Below are 20,861 nucleotides of genomic sequence, written 5' to 3' on the forward strand. Positions count from 1 at the left end.
GACGTCGAGCGGGTGCCGCGCGAGAACGTGCGATATCGAAAAGATCGGACGAACTACTTGTAAGGTCGCGGGAGGCCGAAACAATTTCATGGCCATGGACCCACCAATCCATATGATGTAATATTATGGTCGGCTTAGACTTTGGACTAGATAAAAGGATTGGGTGTAGCATACGTGTCCAACCATTTCGGGCTTGATTTAACAAAAAAGCAATATCTCGATGAATGCGTACGATAATCAGACTATCTTTATGCGGTAATTGTCGACTGGATAAGCTCGAGCTTATTCAATTCCAATATGTGGAAATTAATGGTACAAGTACGAACCATGGGCAGGGCAGAATTTGGAGGTGAAGGTAGAACTTGCAGCGCCATGGTTCAAGTCCAATCGTCCACGCATGTAAGGACTCATTTTCTCTTTTATTGTGCTTCGATCAAACTTATTAGTTAATTTGATTAAATTGACACTCCTTTTAAGTTTATAACTAGCTATATATTTATTCTAAACTCATCCATTTCTATGATTGAATGACGAGGGATTTTTTAATTTTTAATAATTTTCCAAGTTATTTTTCGATTAGTTATGTAGATTATATTATATTAAAATAATTTTTACATAATTTAATTTTAAATTTGAAGTAAACTAAAGATTAGATCAGGAAATCTTTTGTTGTTTATCTTTTTTTTTTTCCCCTTTATATTACTGGAAAGAATGTATTCGAGCTGGAAACAAGATATTGATCCCGAATTCACCTTCATGAGCACCCTTCAATCTGTTCTTCATCCCAGTCCCAAAGTCTTATCTTGATTTATATATCCCCTCTTTAATGGACCTTGTAAGTAAGGGTGCTTTAAAACCGAGGGAGATTTTTACAATCAACAATCAACAATATTTTATTACTTTCCTAAATGAATAAATCTTAGAATGGAACTTTTCCGTGAAGCTTACCTGCAATTGAAATCCCAAAAGCACATCAGAAAATCGGCTCTACCATTATTCCTCCCCATTAATTTCCACACACTAATTCAAGAAATATAATGACAATTGTATGCTACTCAAGTGCAGTGCAAAATTATTGAGGTTGCAGCATATCTACTTTAAACACAAATTCGACATGGTCGATATAGAAAATTTTACACACAACTTTAAACACACAGAATTGAGTTCGAAATAGTCGGCATACAAAACGCTACACACAAGCTCGACATATACAGTCAAGATAGAAAATAACCATCTAGGTGGTGGCCAAGTGGTAAATATTTGGGACTAAGGGGTTTGTTCCCTCTGTAGTCTACACACAAGTTCGACATATATAGTCAAGATAGAAAATGCTACAAACATAAGCAAACCAAACCAAACCAACCACTCCCTCGTCCTTCGATACCTAAACATGACTGGATGGATCGCCTGCAAGACTGCAGTTATTAAAAGAAAATCTTGTATTAGTGCCATTTTCCTTGAAGCAAAATAGATTATTTTTTCTCTTGAGACATGCACTGTAAACTTTATAAAGACCAAATCTAAACTAAATCCATGTTCACCTGAAGTGGAACACTCTTCTCTATTCCTTTAGCTGATCAGCAATTCCTGCCCGCAGTTGTGCGCGGCTTGACACCAATTGCTCGAGTCTTTCTCGAAACTGAATCCAGTTTTCATTACCATTATTTATCTGCAAAATAAATAAGTACAGTGTAAATCTGGGTTAACAATTAGTCTTCTTAAATGTCTTTGAGCACGTTTTCAAACGGACTCAAATAATAAGCCCTTTTATCTTTATGAATAAATCGATTTCAATACTTGAAAACATATAGAGGCTTAATTCCATGTTTCATCAAAACAAGCTGCGCTGTGTAATTTGGAGCAAACCACATAACCAAACATGACAGGGAAAAAACCCAGAAACCAATCATGACAGAAAACAGCTCGAGAAGATATCTAAATCCTGTGGTCGAATATATGGCTTGCAATAATTACAAAGTCTCAATCCAAAGAAAACCGTTTACCAAAACACGAATCTATACATCTTGGATGCATTCTCAGTTCCCCATTCATTGCCGGTAAAATAAAATGCCGATTCATCATTCAAGTGCTTCATGCCAAAGGAGCAGAGGCCATATATAAATTAGCCCAGTAAACTTATACTTTACAAAAGATTCACGAATACATTTAAATTAAATCCATGCATTAACCACATAATTATTAGTCTACTTGGACATGCAGCATACCAGAGCATGTAAATAAAAGATAGAAAAAGCCCAAAACAAGCTAAATGCAAATATTGAAATCCAAAAAAATGAAAAAGTATACTGCACAAGAGATATTGTGGTACAAAAAAACAGTCATGACAATGAATACCATGAGTCATGTTTTGCATGATCCATATCCAAACTTGAAGCCCAAAATTTCTATCCAAATCCTACTCGAATCCAACCGAGTAAAGATTTTTGCTATCCAGACCCAACTTGATCTCAAAACCCAAACCCATCTAAACACTATTTTTCGAAGATTTTTGCTATCCAGACCCAACTTGATTGGGGTTTTGAATATTCATAACCCAAACCCATCTAAACACTATTTTTCGGCATAGACCTTTCTTGAGTTCTAGCTTTTTTGTACTGTGTACAAGATTTTATGTTTGACAACAGCAACAAATTATCCATGATATATTATAAGAGAGATGCTTTTTTTATTGCACCTCCCCCAACACATTATTATCCATAGACTAGTTCTTCTAAGTGCATTTGCATTAAATACTAATGATATGATCTTTTAAGCATCTAGAATCATAAACCTGTACTCTAGTAATGATTCATCAATACATCTAGATTAAGTTCATGTATTATCCATATAATTATTTTGCATTTAATCTAGTGTTTGTATTAATATGGTACACGTTGTTTAATCTAATTAATATTTATGTTAAAAAGGTAAATGTAATAGAACTTATTATTGTAAGGATTGTGTATTTACTAAGAGTATTATAAATATGAGTCTGTGTATAAAAGTAAATAAGTTAATCAGAGTACAGTTTCAAAATACGTATCCTTTTAATCTCATACTTCACCACCATGTTATTTTCGAACAAAGACAAGATCATTTCTAGCAAGCCATGTTGACCGGAATAAGATAAGAAAAATAAGCTGATGCTATGAACAAAATCCTAGCAGTTTCTCGTAAATAAATTATCAAGTTGATGACAATTAATTAAGAGATGCATATTAATGGATAGATGAAACGAAAGCGCGCGAAGGAAGAGAGAAGAAGCCACTAATTACCAGTATCATGGAAAGCTCTGCAATCTCAGCAGTCTCTTGATTGCATTTGTCCTTCAAGAACTCCACAGTTTGCCTTCTACGATTGAGATCCTTTATCAGCCGAGCACATTTGTCCATCATCAATTCATTCTCAGCCTCCATGGAGGTGTTTTCATTCTTCATACGCTTACATCCAAACTCGTCAGATTTAACTTTGTTGTCTATCTTCATTTTCTGCACCATAAATAGTGAAATATGGTGAAATAAACATCAATACTGAGAAGTACGTACGTACAATTGGTTAATATCAACACCTCCTGTTTTCCACAATCGCTGGTGCCAAATTTTCTTTTCCTCGGTTTTTTGGAAGAAACATTCAAGATGCTCGAGGGTACACCATCGATAGATGTCCTCGGGGGGGACGTTTTTGCTCCATCTCCATCTGTATTCCAGTTTAGAAGCTCAAACCTTGACAGAGATATCTAGAACTTTCTTAAAGAAACATTAATTGTGCCGATTAACATAAAATTAGTCAGCCTATATATTTTGATGAGCTTGTATACATACATACACACATACAGGTTCTGATGTTAATAGTGATGAAAGGCCATACCAGCTAACTGATTCGATTGGTGCAGGCCGGGAATTTGATCAGTGAACAATATTCCACGGTTCTCGGCATCACTACGATCTCCAAACTCGTTGGTGTAGTTTCCTGAAATTAAAACCAATCAAACCCTCAAGGAGAATATTCAAACAAGTTAAATTTGCTTCATAAGCAAAAACAACAGCACAGCAACAAAACTAAGACTCGATCCCAAACTAGTTAGGGTTTGCGGCATTTAATTCTCTCATAAACCAAGTCCCTTTCAACATTAAGAAGTTTTAAATCCTTGGATATGTATCATTCGCCCACGTTATCAGATGCTTAAATAATTAAAAACGCATGCAGGTCAAGAAGGAAAAAAACCTAGAGCTACCTTTTTTAAAGGCTAAATTTGTGGATGATCAAACTTTTGAAGCAGGTTATCATATGCCTAACCGGAGGCAACTAGCTTGTTTTCCCCTATATACATGGTTGCTTTAATGTGTAGTGAATTACAACAAAAACTAGTTAGAACTTTTGGTTAGCTTGTGATACTCCTTTTCACATTTGCAAATCAAAACCAACAAGTTTAGCCTTCGATGAGAAGGTTTTTATTTTTCATGGATAAGTGATAAGCTAATATCATGACAGTGTTGTAGACAATCAAAAACCCTAAATTGACCTGAGAAGGCTTTGTCAGTTGATGTAAAGGTTAAGTAAATCAATTGGTTATACTGTGCCACCTCTATGGTAGATTTGCATAGCTAGCTGTTCATTTTAGGTTTGAAACAACGTAAACCCTAAATAAAACCCTAGATTTTAAGAATTAATAATATTATACTGAGTGCTAGAAAATAAGAATTGACCTAGCTAGAGCTAGACTTTTCCCATCAATCTAACAAAAGAGCTATTAATGAAGAGATCGCATGTGACAAACTTCCTTCTGCGAGCAGAGAGAGAGAGAGAGAGATCGTGTTAATTATGAGAAATATGCATAAAAATGCAAATAATTTGGCTTTAAAATGGAAGTTGCATGAGTTTATTAGAGACCATGTCACACCCAAGTAGAAATAAGAGGAAATGCATGACTATCTTTGATGTGGTGATTTTGTTCAAACCAAGGAGTCTTTTCCTGTTTAATCGGGACATTGCAACCGATCCTGTAGTGCAATATATATATTCATGTACTGCATGAAATTTTAAGGAAACGATAATTTTGTTTTGGGATCTGGAGCTGTCCTGTCCGGTAGGCTGTGGGAAAAAGAGAATCGTTGGTTTTTTTAAGAGTTTTCATTTTTATATATATATTTGATTAACGGCTGCAAATTTCAGTATTTATCAATGAATTTTGTATGAAGTAGATTTTGTAAAATCATATTAAATCTTAATATGCCTTATTACTTGTTTTGCATAGATTTAGCACACAGCATAAACAAAGAAATAGTGGCAGCAAGTGTCGATCTAATATGTTATATATTGAGAAGATTATAAAAGAAGAAGAAAAACCCTTACCCACGGCAACAGAATCATCAGATAGCTCTAAGTTAGACATCAGATGTTCTTCTTTGATACGATCTGCCAAAAATTGAGAGAGGGAAAAAAGAAGTAAGTATCAACCTTAAAAAGTGTAAAATGATGCAATATTTTGAGAATTAAGAGTAATTAAAATCAGTTGATGAGGTTGATGATCAAGCAGCTGTTGCTTTTCTTTTCATACACACTACCAGATCTGATGGTTGTGGGCTGGTTGTTCCTAGAAATCGACGGCGCGCGGGGAGATGATGACCGCCGTTGTGCTGGAAATCTGGGAGCGAAGTCTCTAAGAGTAGTCAAAGAAGCAGAAATTATGATATTATCATAGAAGCACTGGTGGGATCGTAAAAAAGAAAGAAGAAAAAAGATGCGTAGCATGCGTGGGACCCAATCGCATGAAATGAGGAGAAAACCACATATACGTTCGGTAATTGCACGTCGTCGCACTGCGAGCTCGCCGTGAAGAAATAAATAAAAAAACAATTATGCGTACTTTAATTAATTACATAATTATTAAACTTCAATTTATTTGAGCGTGTTAAAAGATACGCTAGTGTAACTATTCGGTTAAATCCGATTAACTTAGAAGGTTAATTTATAATTTAGGTAACTCTAGAGATATCTAGTGTTATTTTTTTAAAAAAATATAGAATTTAAAATTTATTATACCAGTTTTCTTTGAATCCGACATGCTTTAAGTATGACCACGAATGAATATTACTGGGAATAATCTAGAAGCTAGACAGACATTCAGTCGCGATTAGATGATTGCATTGCCCCCTTTGGATCGGCAATCCAACTGGACCCAGAAAAAGAGTAGATGACTGGGCTCTACAAGAGGTTCAAGAACAGGCCCATTTCAAGTCTCGTTTATGATTCTGGTAGATATTGGTTTTTTAATGTTTTTTATATAAAAATAAATTAAAATAATATTTTTAAAATTTTAATATTAATCTATTAAAACAATAAAAAATATTAATTTAAGTTTTTTAAAATCACTCTTGGATCTAAAATCAAAGTAAGCTAACAGAGGGAATTTTGCAACGGGAGTCCAATTAGAGTTGAGAAAATTAACATAAGAGAGAAAGCTACATCGATCTAACTCCCAAGATCAGTCAGATCAAAGAATATTGTCCTGGGAATGACATGGTTATTAGCACTTATAGAGGATAAGGCTACCTCTATAATTTGTCAGATTAGAGTTGTACCTCTCAAATGGAGTATCAAACTTCCTTTCCCTGTGCATATCACCAGACAGGAAAGGGCTGCTTTTCGCAATTTGGGCATCTGGTGCTGTCCGTTTTCTAAAACCACACGGTACTGGACCAGGTTTTGCTTCTTTCTTTGCATCTCGTCGTCCCGGCAGAGGTTTCTCTCACCCCCAGCAGCTCCATCTCCGAGGACGATCTAGAGCTCACACATCTTCTTCTAGCTGTGGCAAAGAGGATCTTGCAGTACTGGAGAAATACATCCTTGCCTTCCTGCACCGTGGAGAAGCAAGAGTAGCAGAGAGAGTTAGAGGTCAAGAGGAAGATCTGTAAGTTAACTATGGACAGGAAATATACTACTTGCAGATAAATATACATGTTCGAAGGCTTGCTGGATATGTGAACTACCATCTGCAGGTCTCTTGGTTAATCACCGGTAGACTGTCTGTGCAGACCCAACATAAATAAATAGTACAGTGGGGAAGTGATCGATAATGCTTTCCTTCGAAGAGAGCGCGCTAGAAATATAGAAAGACGAGATGCTCTATTTAGGTATCTCATAGGACAGCTTAAACATTAAGAATTGGATTTTCATTTAAAGTCCAATGACAAGAGATATATGTGAGGGAATCCAAGGATACAGTAGTGCTTGTACAGTAGAGGCTTTGCGGTACGGGGGGGGGCGGCAAGGTTATTGTTTAGAAGATGTAAGAAACTTAAAAACACACGTATTATTTATATCTTAATATCTTGAAAGACTTTTTAAGGGTTATTTTTTATAAGGTCACACGAATCATTAATAATCAATTTATTTTCTCTTTTATAAGAGCATCAAGAACATGCATGCTTCTTCTTTGTTTTTGCAGAATCAATGGTGGTAATCAGGATTTTGAATTGAATGAATACATGTGAGTGAGGACGTGAAAAGGCATTGCAAATCCGTTAAGAAAATGTGACTTCTATATTAAGATATTAAATTTGAAACTCTAATTTTAGTGGGCGTTTGATAATAATTAAAAAGCATCAAACGGACATGTGAAAGTTTTTCATCATCGTTATGAGTGTTCGGGACCTACAACTACAAATTAATTAATGGCTTCAATCTCGGCAAATCAAGACCGAAGGAACTCAATTCCAAAGCAATAGCTAATCGAGATCAATTTCAAATGATTGTAGTCATATTCCTCTTTGTTAGGTAGCTGCTTTCCAATTTCTATTTGGTAAATAAATCTAAAAGCGTGCCAATAATTGATTGAAACACAGTATATAGTCACTAGCTTTTTAACACCCAAAAAAAATAAATAGTTTTTTTTTTTTTGTACAAGTGCTTATTTTAATTTATAGTAAATATTATTTTTTAAAATATTTTTATACAGGAACTAATGTATTTTTCCAATCATATACACAAGAGTTAATGTATTTTCTTTTGCTGAATGGACTAAAATGTTTGACATTAACCTAGTTTATATATACTTATACTCTTAACCTGTTAAGTTAGGGAATGCATGCAGACCACGGAAGCATACTAATTACAAATACCACGTGGACAGTGAAAGCATGGGGCAGGCAAGATATCTCAAACAATATATGAACCGATAAATTATGAAAAAATTTAATATTTATTTAGGATTAAAAAAGAAAGTTGATTTTTTATATTGGAAATAAAAAATAAACACCTATGTAAATATTTTATCTTGATTTTTCATTTTCATTTTCATTTTATTCGCTTTCTCTAATTTACCTTTGGTAGTAATTTCAATTGTTAAATATACATGATTTTTATTTTATAAATATACATCGTACAAATATAATTCATTTATTTAAAATTTAAGAAGAATAAATTTTTTTAATTTTTTTGTGGCAAATAAAATAAATATTCATAAAAAATATAATTAATAATTTTAATTCTTAGCAAAAAATGTGTTTATGTTGTAAAAATGCAATATTGTTATTTATGATTTTTTTTTAATTTTGATATAAAAGCAAATTTTTTTATTAACAACTCCGTTATTTGAACAAAAACATAAAGTAATTAAAATAAATATGTCAAAACTGAAATTATTTAAATTAAGTAAGAAAAAAAAGTGTTTCTTTAGCCAAAACTTAATTTTTTGTTTTTTTAATTCTAGTGGAAACATTTTTCTTCTTCATCAAAAGCATGAATTTTTAAATAAAAAATTATCATGATTTCTAAATCAATTATAAGCAAAAAAAAAATGTTTCATTTATTTCCATGCAATTATAAAATAAGAATAATTAATTGGAGAAAATAATTAAAAATCAGCACGATTGGATTTAAAGGATGACCCTTACGTGTTTAGTATGATAATCAGGCCCGCGTACATAATATCCATCTCTGTTAAGTTTATTTCTCAAAAAATATATTCATAAATATCAAAATTAGAGTTATTGGTAACTTGAATTTAGCTATCCAAGAGTGTTTTCTATTCTCCATTTTCTCTAAGACCTTTTCTTTTCTCTCTTAATCTTTAGGTAATGAAATGTGATTAAAATAAGATTTAGGACTAAACTATAATAACTAAAAGAACAAAGATCAATTATGAGGAAATTGAAAATTGAGGGGCAATGAAGGTTTGGTCTGCCTTTTATGGAAAAGGGCTCCTTTTCTTTCTTCAAGCTAATTTTGGTGTCTCATCTTTCAAATAGTTTTTTTAACAATAAGCTAAAACTATGTTTCATAAAACTGATCGTCACTTAAAGGCTGGAATATTTTAAATCACATTAGCAAGTGAGAAAAAAATCGAAACAGATGTTAGCACATAAAACAATGGTAACATAATGGAAACAAATGTTTTTTGTTTTTTTTTCAAAAAAAGAATGTATTCCTTAAGCAATTCTTTTAGTTTTTTTTTAAATGATTTGATTTAAGTTATATTCTTAATAATAATTTTAATTCAAGTGACTTTACAATAGTCTCAGAGCTAGCTACCTCCAGGAAATTAAAGAGTAAAAGATCAAAGTATTGCGTGTAGTCTATAGAATAACAGAATGAATTCATCGAAGAAAGTGACTATAAACTTGCTGCTCGAAATTGCCCGAAGAATCGGATGGTATGTTAATTGCATCCTCTCTTTTTTTCCCTAAAACTACTTTTATATTGGATGGGATTGCACACTGCAATACCTTGAAGAACGCAATGACAAATTCTGTCGAGGTATTGAAGGGAAGGGAAGGGAAGGCAATGGGATTGCAAACCCTTTAATTTGACAAATGAAAGGCTGAACATTCCTCGTATGCTTGGTTTGGTTCTGATCCAAGATTGGGTTCCGCGCTGTGTTTTGTTTTTTATCCTTTTCTTTCTATCTGTTTGCCATTTACTAGGTTCCCTCCAGTCTTTTAATAAAAGCAGACCATCGAGTCTCGTAAAAAATTAATTTAATGTACCCCACCATCCTTCCATATTCCAGGTGTGTTTTACGTGCATTTTTATTCTTGATACTAATATTTTTTTATTATAAATATATTAAAATAATATTTTTTAAAACAATTTTGAAATATAAAATATAAATATGGCTTAAAAGTAAAAATTAAATTAAATTTAAATAGAGAAAATTTAGCTGCTAAGTACATTATTGATCTATCCCATAAATGGTTTTAGTGAAACTGGTATTAGTTAAAGGTGATGAATAAAAATATTACTGCAAATCTTCGACACAAACACACTCTCACATACGTGTTCTTTGTCATGCATCTTTGTTGAATCAAGCATTCAGTTTAGTTTGATTCACCTAGATAATCTGCAACAAGTAGCAGATTGAATAAAAAAGAGAATACTTTTGTAATAACAGAAAACCAATTTTTTCATTTTCAGCTTTTTTTAATGAAAAAATATAAAGATTATTTTAAAAAAAATTAGAGCAGTTTTCCAATTTGAATAACTGAAAAATGTGTTCATATTATATTATAATATTTTTTATTTGGAGAAAAATAATAATGGAAATCATGTGTAAATTAAACTTGTTTTCCATGATATTCTTTACATTTGGACATATAAATATTTGTTTTCTTATCTTAAAGGTATTGGTGTAAACAATTAAAAAAAGTATAACATTATTTTAGAGAATTGGTGTAATGTCTATATTTTCTACACAGAAAAAATTCTTATGCTCATCTGGATCTTCAGATCTGTAAACGTTTGACCCTAACATTTTATTGGGTGCAACATGTGAGGTTTTGGAAAACCAAGTTGACTATTCAAAGAGAAGTCAACTAATTGTAGGAATTGACAGCCTCACACCATAATTTATTGATTGTAAAAGCTAAAAATATGAGACAATCAGCTCATCCGAACATGACACAACAACAATTAACATTTCTATAACTGGAATCGAAATAGATTAATATAAGTTAACAACAAAGCATATGCAAATCAATAATGATAATGGTTCCATTGACTAGCTAGCTCTTCAGGCAATCCTTTTCTTTTCTTTTGTTTAGTCTCTGAAATTGCTAATCAAAGGGATCGATGGAATCTAGGAGAGCCTTTGACGACTAACATGTCTTAGAATACAGGGTTACCAACAATGCGTTCTTCCCCATGAGGGCTAAAATTTTGATTTTCTCTTTGAAATGTTCTAATCAGTGTCAGTAAGTGGAGATAGCTTTGAAATGCTATTTCAATTGAAGTCTAAGTGATCAGATGCATTCATATAGTGCAGGGAAATTACACGAGCAACCATAGAAGTAGAGAATCGCTGCCTCATAAAAGTGAATTGGTTTCCACAAGCCAACCTTTCCCTATATGCAGGTGGCTGCATGTGCTATTACATGCTTGATTAAGTTGTGTTATGTGTAGTGTAAAACAGGATAGGCTACTATAAAAAGCAAGTAATATCTTGGTGAAAGAGAATTATAAGGCTAAATAAAACTTCTCAATTAGTGTAATAAAGGCCCGGTTTTGATAATAAACTACTACTTGCACTTGGCCCTTGTTAATCTTTAGAGGAAGTACACTTCTTATCATTTCCTCAACAATGAACCGAATAGAAGAACGTGAAAACAACAAATATTGGTTAGCATACTCTTTCCAAATTAATTTGTTGGTTGGATTCCCAACCAAATTTCTACTTCCTTTTATATTGAGTAGGAAGACATAGACTAACTGTTTCAAATAATTCTCATGAGATGACATTTATTTGATGGATTCTTGTACGAGGGATGAAATTTTAGTTTCTCACAAAACCCACTAGATTGGACTTTAAGTGTTTACAAGATCCAATAACATAATAATATCAGATAAAAGCCTCATTACCAATCCATGAGAACAATACTCTCTAACAAGAATATTACTCTTGAATCTATACGATAATACCCCGAATAAGGCTCATACCCCCTAAATCCATAAAAACTTAACCCCAAACATGGCTTACATACTCGAATCTAGCTATTAGACCTAAATACACCTGAATCCAACTTTTTCTCTCAAATGTGCTCAAAACCACTCGCTACCCCAAATGCTCTACTCCTTTGTCAAACCCGGTCTGCTCTCCATCAACCACGAAGACAAAAGATACATGATTTAAATGAAAGCACACCTCTTGATAATGTGTGTTTTAAGCTTGGTCCTGTTATTGTCATCAACAATCTATAACTCACAAAACCCATAATTAAAACAACTTTTATAGTTATTTGTTTTCACTTAAAATCTGTCTCTAAGATGTACAAAATTGTAGCTGCCAAACACATTAATCATCTTAATTTTACACGGATACATCCATGTTGGTTCAAGGTTATATAAATAACGTTCAAGTAAAAAATCTTCTCTTAGAGATTGAAGACTTATTTTCCTCCTTTTTAAGTTTTATTTTGGAAACAAACATAACACAACCTCTTAATTTTTTTTCCCTCTGGTGTCAGTACTATTTTAAGCATCATATGATCCATTAGAACCCTGAAAGGACTGGTTATTCAAGTGTTTTAGTTACTCAAATCCAATCTTTTACGCCTTTCATTCCATCACAACCTCATAAGGCAACTGTACAAAGACCATGATCTTTGTAAAGTTTTATATGAACCTCATCAATTGATAGTGATCATACCATCAATAATGTAAATGAATTTGATTGTTGTATTGCTTTCACTACATCCTATCATTACATGGGTTAAAACCTTTGCTATTTCTTATGACATTTTACTTTTTCTGATCTATTTTTTTATCAGAAACCCCCTATTTTTTTTTTATGATTGTTTATAAAATGGAAGTAGTTTTGTATAACATTAAAGACTTTTCAATTCATCAGTGATTTTGTCTGTAAAGAACAATAATTAAGAGTATAATTAAAAAGTGAATAGTTCTAGAGCTCTCTGAAAAATACTGATGAAATTTTTCATTGATGATTTCTTTTATAATTAACATGATGAACAATGTTTTCAGTTTACCAATGAATTTACTAACAAAAATTTTTTTATTGGTAATTCTATTGATAAAAATAGCACATCATCAATTTTTTTTGCTTTGTTTTAATTATTTTTTCCACTATAATTTTCTCGGTAAATACCGAGAGGATATTTTCCATTAGTAAAATCTATTGGTAATTTACCAACAAAAATATTCCCTTGATATTTCCATTCGTATTTATCGATTTTCTGGAAGTGTTTGATTATGTAAAATTACTATATTATATGATTGTTTATATGTATTTGCTATGATATTTTTTACAACTGTGTATTTGATTTCTAATACTTTCTATTGAGTGAATCTAAGTTAATTTGGTTCTAAAAATATAACCAGTGTAGAAAAATATCTAATTTATTAGATTGATGAAGAAAATCACTGAATTAAAATAACAAAAAGTAAAGAGAGAGACGTACTAGCTGTTTTGAAAGCACCTCCATAATGATGTTTTGCTTGTCAATCTAGGACTTCAATTTGAAAAAGTTACCTTGAAATTGTTTTATGTTTCATTTTGAGTTTGCACAACCTCTTACAACCAAACTTCTTCAATTTTTTAAGTGCTTATTCTCTCTATTTAATCTATTATTTTCTTCGATAAATGCACACAAGTTTTTCTCATTCTTGATTTTCTTTACCTGCATAATTAATTACAGTACACAAGAATAAAAAAGAAGTTCCTATAAAAAAAATATTTAACAACACGATCAAATACCAACAGGCAAGTGATCATGGAGAGGAGCATGTTGCTTACCTTGCACTATTATCGATAGGCCCTATCTACCTTTTTCTTCCTCTCTCGATCCCTATTTATATCATCAGGAGCTTTTCTATTCAGTTAGAATTGGGTATGGTAGGAGAATCTAAACATCCTGATAGAAATGACTGTAGATACAATTTTGAGCACTTGGAATTAAACAAGCATATATGTACAAATATATGATTTTATTAAATAGATGACCGTGTACAATCTCTATCTAATGTATTCTTTCAAAAAAATATGACAATCCTCTGATTTTTTTTTTTTGAATTTGATGTATGGTGATTTGATTTATTTGAGAAATCAAGTCAAGATTCTTTGAATTTGATGTATGATGATTTGATTTATTTGAGAAATCAAGCCAAGATTTGTGCTTTACAAAAATATGAATTTGGGCGAGTATTGTGAAGTGAGATGTTGTGATTTACTACTTTGAAGAGTACCTTGATTCATTTTCAAAGTGTTGTTAAAGAACTCTTATGATGCGTTTTGACTTGATCCAATAGAGTTTCGTTCTTTGTAGACTTCAAGCGTAGATGGAGGAGGCTTGAAAACTCCTTGATCTCCTTGCTTGAAGAGCTTGTATTGAAGAAAATTTGTATATCCCGAAATCTTATTCTCTTTAGGTTGAGGCCCTCTATTTATAGAAATCTATAGGGGCTCTCAGGTCATTTTTCAATGTCACATGATATAATTTTATTGATTGATATTTATTAATGAGATCTTACATTTATAACAAGATATCTTGAATATCTCATCCCAAGTGTCAATATTTATTTCAATTTTTTTTATTTTTTTTAAAAAAATAAAATAATTTTTTATTTTTTTTTAAAGAATAAAATAACACATGATGAAATTTGATTGGTAGAAAATTTATGTTTCTATAGATGTCCCCTCGAAATAAGTTCACTTATTTTTGAAACAAGTGGGTATGTCGTCAAAAATATGGTTGAAAGAGTTTTATATTTTCAATCAAAATTTAATTTAATCATATTAAATTTTCACAATAGATAGGTAGTCAAAATTGGAAATTTATAGACCAATGATATTAAATTTTCACAATAGATAAATCTTATTGTGAAATAAAATACAGTAGTCAAAATTGGAAATTTATAGACCAATCTTGATTGAAATTTATCAAATCAAATGATAAAATATCCAAGTTAAATACCTCATTTGAAACAGTTATATATTTAGAAACCAAACAAAATTTATCTTTATATCCGAATAGCAGCCAGTGCTTTGATCGGCCCGCAGGAATTTTTTTTCCTTACTGGAAGTGGTCACTATAACATCGCTATAACATTTTGTGTTAGAGATCTTATTGTTTTAGATCCAGCGACGCAATCCGCTCGTGATTCCAGTTAGCAGTTAATGAGTTATAAAATATTAAAGATTTCAGTTTCTCTTCTCTTCCTTCTCTTGATATGTGTGCACTCATATTGTTTGATGAATTATTTTTTTCATTCCGTTGATGTTCTTTCAAGTTAAGAAAGATTGTTTGTCTTTTCAACTTTCAGAGGAGAACACGGCACCCATGCAATCAACCGACCTTGTTTTCGCAAACAACCTTTTTTTTAACTCTTTTGTTGAACCGTAGATTTCTTAGAGCTTCCTCAAAAGGTATGACTATAAAAGCACATCACCTTGCCCTTCTTTCTATTGTAAATAGCATTGGTTCTTCTTGTTTCTTTATCTTCAGTACACCACTCTCTACCACTCAACACGTCACTGGTAGCTGGCTACTCTACAGCAGGTAAGTGCGTCTTTATTCATTATTTGTTCTTACAACTACAAGTTTTTTTTTTAAGAAGAAGATTTTAAACCAGAAGGAAGATGCCTACCCTATTCGTGTTATCTCTAGTTATGCAAGTGACTATGCATTGCTAGGTGGCATCGAACCTCCTAAAGCTCATTGAAAGTCTGAGGCAGTTGGCCAAGTCTGCTCCAATGTTTGACTGTTCCATCGAGGGATCCCTTTGCTACAAATCAAACCATCACTGGCAGCTATTTCAATGTCCTTTTCATCACCAACCAAGTCTTTATCAAACTTAATAGCATCAGATTTATGGCTATCAATGTCAACTGAAGCAGAGCCGTGACGTACCCTTAATGCCAATTGCATCAGATCCATCGATTGGTCCTATTCGGCACAAACCTCCAAGGATCCAGCAATGCTAATTATCATTTGTTTTTTTGTCCTTGCAGGTTTTGCTTCAGCAAACCCTGCCCTCTGATGATCATAGTAATATTTTGCATGGGCTCACTTCTTTCACCTTCCCATGGATTTAACACGAAGCTGTGGCAGCGGAATCAACAAATCCTGCAGTTTTAAAAGCAACAACAATTCGCAGTTATAGCTTCCACTCGTATTAAAGCACTAGCAACTAGTAAAGGAAGTTTTATTCAGACCACATTTCATCATCATCATCTATAGCCACCAAGTTTCCAAATGCATTTTTTGCATTTCCCCAAAATCTAGTTCAAAACAGCTGACATCATACCATACGTAATTTTAGCAACACTCCTATTGAAGTACCGAGATGATTTATAGCATGACTTCAAGAATATTGAGAACTTTCTAATCAGTATCGCGACTTCTGTTGTTTATCACAAGACCAATATTTATTCATTAGCTTTTTGCAGTTTCTCCAAAAGAATGTGTTTGTTTCTTGAAAAATGTTTTTAAAAAAATTATTTTTAAATTTTTTATTAATAAAAAATATTTTTTATTTAAAGAAAAATTTAGTTTAGTTTTTAGAAAAGTATTTTTTTATTTTAGACGGAAAATATTTTTTAAAAGTTGTGAAATATTTAGAAATATCATATTATTTGCTGATTATATCAAATTTGATAGTCAAACTTTTTATTGTTACATATATTTTATTTTGAATATTTGTTTTTCAATTTGATCCCTTAAAATTTAATTTTTATATTAATTTTTATTTTTATTTTTATAATTATTACTTACTTTTCCCTTATCATTTTTTAATTGAAATTTTTTATTTATTAAATTTGGTATTTATTTTTTTATTTTTATCTATTTTATTTGAAATAATTTATTAAATATTAATTATTATTATTTTAATTTCTTCATTTTTTTATTTTTTTATTTTTATATTTGATCTCTATTATTTTAATTATTATTTATTTTATTTAAGATAATTTATGAAATTTTTTATTCTTATTTATTTTTTTAATTTGTAAGATTTGTTCCTTATTATTTTAATAAACTTGAAAAAAATAAAACATTACTAAGTTATTTTCCAACTTATTTTTTATAATACAACTAAATACTAGAAAGTGTTTCTATTATATTATCAAATATTAAAAAATAATTTATTTTTATTAAATTTACTTTTTTTAATTTATTTTTTTAAAAGAAATTATTTACTAGCAAATAAACCTGCTAAAAAATCACTGTATATCGTTTTTTTATGTTATAACTAGCACGGCTCCTTCTTCTCCTTTTACTGTCGGTACAACCTCCACCAATCCTAGCAGGTATGCATGGGTCTCTCTCCCTTTCCCTTTTTTTTCATATACTGTTACAGCATTCTATGATGTCCTTATTCCTAATGCTACCACCATGCTCTGCAGTAACATCAACATCAAACTATCTAGGTGGTGATTAAGTGATAAAAATTTAAGATTAAGAGGTTTGCTCCCTCTGTGATTTCAGGTTTGAATAACATCAACATCAACACCAGTGTATGGTCCCAAGCAACAGGAAACAATGTTTGTAACGGGAGCAGCGCGAGAACGTGCGATAATTAATCGTACTGCACACAAGCTAGTCCAAACAACATGTTAATCTAAAAAAAACATCAACATCAACACCAGTGTACGGTACCAAGCAACAGGAAACAATGTTTGTAACGGGAGCAGCGCGAGAACGTGCGATATCGGAAAGATCGGACGACCTACTTGCAAGGTCGCGCGAGGCCGAAACAATTTCACGGACATGGACCCACCAATTCAAATGATATAATATTATGGTCGGCTCAGACTTTGGACTAGAGAAAAGGATTGGGTGTAGCATAGTATAATATTATGGTCGGCTAAGCATACGTGTGAAACCGATTTCAGGCTTGATTTAACAAAAAAGCAATGTCTTGATGAAGGCGTACGATAATCAGACACTATCTGGATGCGGACAGGATGCCTAGAATCAGGCGCCTCGGGTTAAAAACAGGACAGTTCACTAAGGGTAAATAATTAACAAATATATAATATCAATGACAAAGAAACCTGCGCGGTAATTGTCGACTGGATAAGCTCGAGCTTATTCAATTCCAAAATGTGGAAATTAAGGGTACAAATACGAGTCATAGGCAGGACAGAATTTGGAGGTGAAGGAAGAACTTGCAGAGCCATGGTTCAGGTCCAATCGTCCACGCATGTAAGGACTCATTTTCTCTTTTATTGTGCTTCGATCAAACTTATGAGTTAATTTGATTAAATTAACACTCCTTTTGAGTTTTTAACTAGCTATATATTAATTCTAAACTCATCTATTTCTATGATTGAATGATGATGTTCTTTTTTTAAATTTTTTAAAATTTTTTAATAATCTTTTAAGTTGTTTTTGGATTCATTACGATCGGCTATATTACGATTAAAATAAATTTATATAATTTAATTTTAAATTTGAATTAAGTTAAAGATTAGATGAAGAAAATTTTTATCATTTTTTTTTTTTGTATCTTCTCAAGAATTCACCTTTATATTACTGGAAAGAATGTATTCGAGCTCGAAAATTCACCTTCGTGAGCACCCTTCAATCTGTTCTTCATCCCAATCCCAAATTCTATCTTGATTTATGCATCCCCTCTTTAATGGACCTTGTAAGTAAGGGTGCTTTAAAACCGAGGGAGATTTTTACGATCAATAATCAACAATATTTTATTACTTTCCTAAATGAATAAATATTAGAATGTAACTTTTCCGTGAAGCTTACTTGCAATTGAAATCCCAAAAGCACGTCAGAAAATTGGCTCTACCATTATTCCTCCCCATTAATTTCCACACACTAATTCAAGAAATATATATGACAATTGTATGCTGCTCAAGTGCAGTGCAAAATTATTGAGGTTGCATCATACATCAACTTTAAACACACACAAGTTCGATATATATAGAAAATGTTACACACAACTTAAAACACACAGTAAGCACACAAGTTCGATATAGTCGACATAGAAAATGTTACACGCAACTTTAAGCACACACAAGTTCGATAGAGTCGCCATATAAAATGTTACGCACAACTTTAAAGAAAATGGTACACACATGAGCAAACCAAACCAACCATGCACTCCACTTGCTAAATCTAAACTAGATCCATGTTCACCTGAACTGGATTACTCTTCATAATTCCCTTAGCTTAGCAATTCCAGCCCGCAGTTGCGCGCGGGTTTACTCCACTTGCTCTATCCTTTCTCGAAGCTCAATCACATTTTCATTTCCATTATTTATCTGCAAAATAAATAAATACGTAGTGTAAATTAATCTGGGTTAACAATTAGTCCTCCTATGCACAAATGTCTTTGGGCACGTTTTCAAACGGACTCAAATAATAAGCCCTTTTATCTTTATGAATAAATCGATTTCAATACTTGAAAACATATAGAGGCTTAATTCCATGTTTCATCAAAACAAGCTGCGCTGTGTAATTTGGAGCAAACCACATAACCAAACATGACAAGGAAAAAACCCAGAAACCAACCATGACAGAAAAGAAGATATCTAAATTCATTGGTAGAACATATGGTTTGCAATAATTACAAAGTCTCAATCCAAAGAAAACCGTTTACCAAAACACTAATCTATACATCTAGGATGCATTCTCAGTTCCCAAGTCATTGCCGGTCAAATAAAATGCTGATTCAAGTGCTTTGCCAAAGGAGCAGAGACCATATATAAATTAGCCCAGTAAACTTATACTTTACAAAAGATTCACGAATACATTTAAATTAAATCCATGCACTAACCACATAATTATTAGTTTAGTGTTTGCATTAATTAGTGTCTGCATTAATACGATATGCATGTTTTTTGGTTTAGTGTATGTATTAGTATGGTATACGTATTAGGAGTTATCATTATATGAGTTGAGCATGTACCAAGAGTCCTATAAATACCTCCGTAAATGTTTGAGTTTGTGTGTGAAAGTAAGCTAATTAAAGTGTTAAGTTTAAAGATACTTCGTTTTTTATCTCGCCATCATTTTTTTTTCTATCAAAATGATATGATAGCGAGGTTAATCTTGTACGACATGCAGCATACCAGAGCATGCATGTAAAATGAAAGATAGAAGAAGCCCAAAACAAGCTAGATGCAAATATTGAAATCCAAAAAGAAGAAAAGGTACATTGCACAATAGACATTGTGATACAAGATACAAAAAATACCAGACATGAAAAGGAATAGCAATAGATACCATGAGTCATGTTTTGCATTATCCATATCCAAACTTGAAATCCAAAATTTCTATTCAAATCTTATTCAGTATAGAATTTTCCAAACCCAACTCAATTAGGGTTTTGAGTATTCATAACCCAAGCCCATATAAACATAGACCTTTCTTGAGTTCTAGCTTTTTTGTACTGTGTACGAGATTTATGTTTTACAACTGTAACAAATTATCCATTATATATATTATAAGAGATATGCTTTTTTGATTGCACCTCCCCCAACACATTATTATCCATAGGCTAGTTCTTCTAAGTGCATGTGCATTAAACACTAATGATACGATCTTTTAAGCATCTAGAATTATAAACCTGTACTCTAGTAATGATTCATCAATACATCTAGATTAAGTTCATGTATTATCCATATAATTATTTTGCATTTAATCTAGTGTTTGTATTAATATGGTACATGTTGTTTAATCTAATTAATATTTATGTTAGAAAGGTAAATGTAATAGAACTTATTATTGTAAGGATTGTGTATTTACTAAGTGTATTATAAATATGAGTCTGTTTATAAAAGTAAATAAGTTAAATCAGAGTTCAGTTTCAAAATACGTATCCTTTTGATCTCACACTTAACCACCATGTTATTTTCGAACAAAGACAAGATCATTTCTAGCAAGCCATGT

General features: G+C 32.0%; 2 protein-coding genes across 2 annotated transcripts in view; both read right to left on the minus strand.

Moving 5' to 3' along the window:
- Positions 1-1,127: 1,127 nt before the first annotated feature.
- LOC105124423 (uncharacterized) lies at positions 1,128-15,887 on the minus strand. The gene is made up of 10 exons (XM_011024444.1): positions 15,749-15,887; positions 6,582-6,747; positions 5,565-5,659; positions 5,353-5,415; positions 3,868-3,969; positions 3,569-3,696; positions 3,276-3,488; positions 1,542-1,669; positions 1,303-1,415; positions 1,128-1,200 (listed from the first exon to the last, which is right to left on the minus strand). Exons 1-8 carry the CDS (start codon positions 15,885-15,887, stop codon positions 1,562-1,564), a joined length of 1,014 nt encoding a protein of 337 aa, XP_011022746.1. The 3' UTR covers positions 1,128-1,200; positions 1,303-1,415; positions 1,542-1,561.
- Positions 10,808-20,861, minus strand: part of LOC105124142 (coiled-coil domain-containing protein 89-like) — a 30,222-nt gene continuing 20,168 nt past the window's right edge. The window contains exon 6 of the mRNA XM_011024022.1: positions 10,808-11,018. The gene's annotated coding sequence lies outside the window, so the exon portion shown is untranslated. The remainder of the gene's footprint in view (positions 11,019-20,861) is intronic.

This window comes from Populus euphratica, unplaced genomic scaffold (genome assembly GCF_000495115.2).
Source record: "Populus euphratica unplaced genomic scaffold, PopEup_1.0 scaffold4.1, whole genome shotgun sequence".
Classification (NCBI taxonomy): Eukaryota; Viridiplantae; Streptophyta; class Magnoliopsida; order Malpighiales; family Salicaceae; genus Populus; species Populus euphratica.

Bases quoted from the DNA above. Each gene is read 5' to 3' on its own strand.
- LOC105124423 (XM_011024444.1), bottom strand. From the start codon at position 15,887: ATGGATCTGATGCAATTGGCATTAAGGGTACGTCACGGCTCTGCTTCA. The intron at 5,660-6,581 runs GTACAACTCTAA...GACTACTCTTAG, and splicing joins TTTGATACTCCATTTGAGAG to AGACTTCGCTCCCAGATTTC. The intron at 5,416-5,564 runs GTAGTGTGTATG...AATTTTTGGCAG, and splicing joins GCCCACAACCATCAGATCTG to ATCGTATCAAAGAAGAACAT.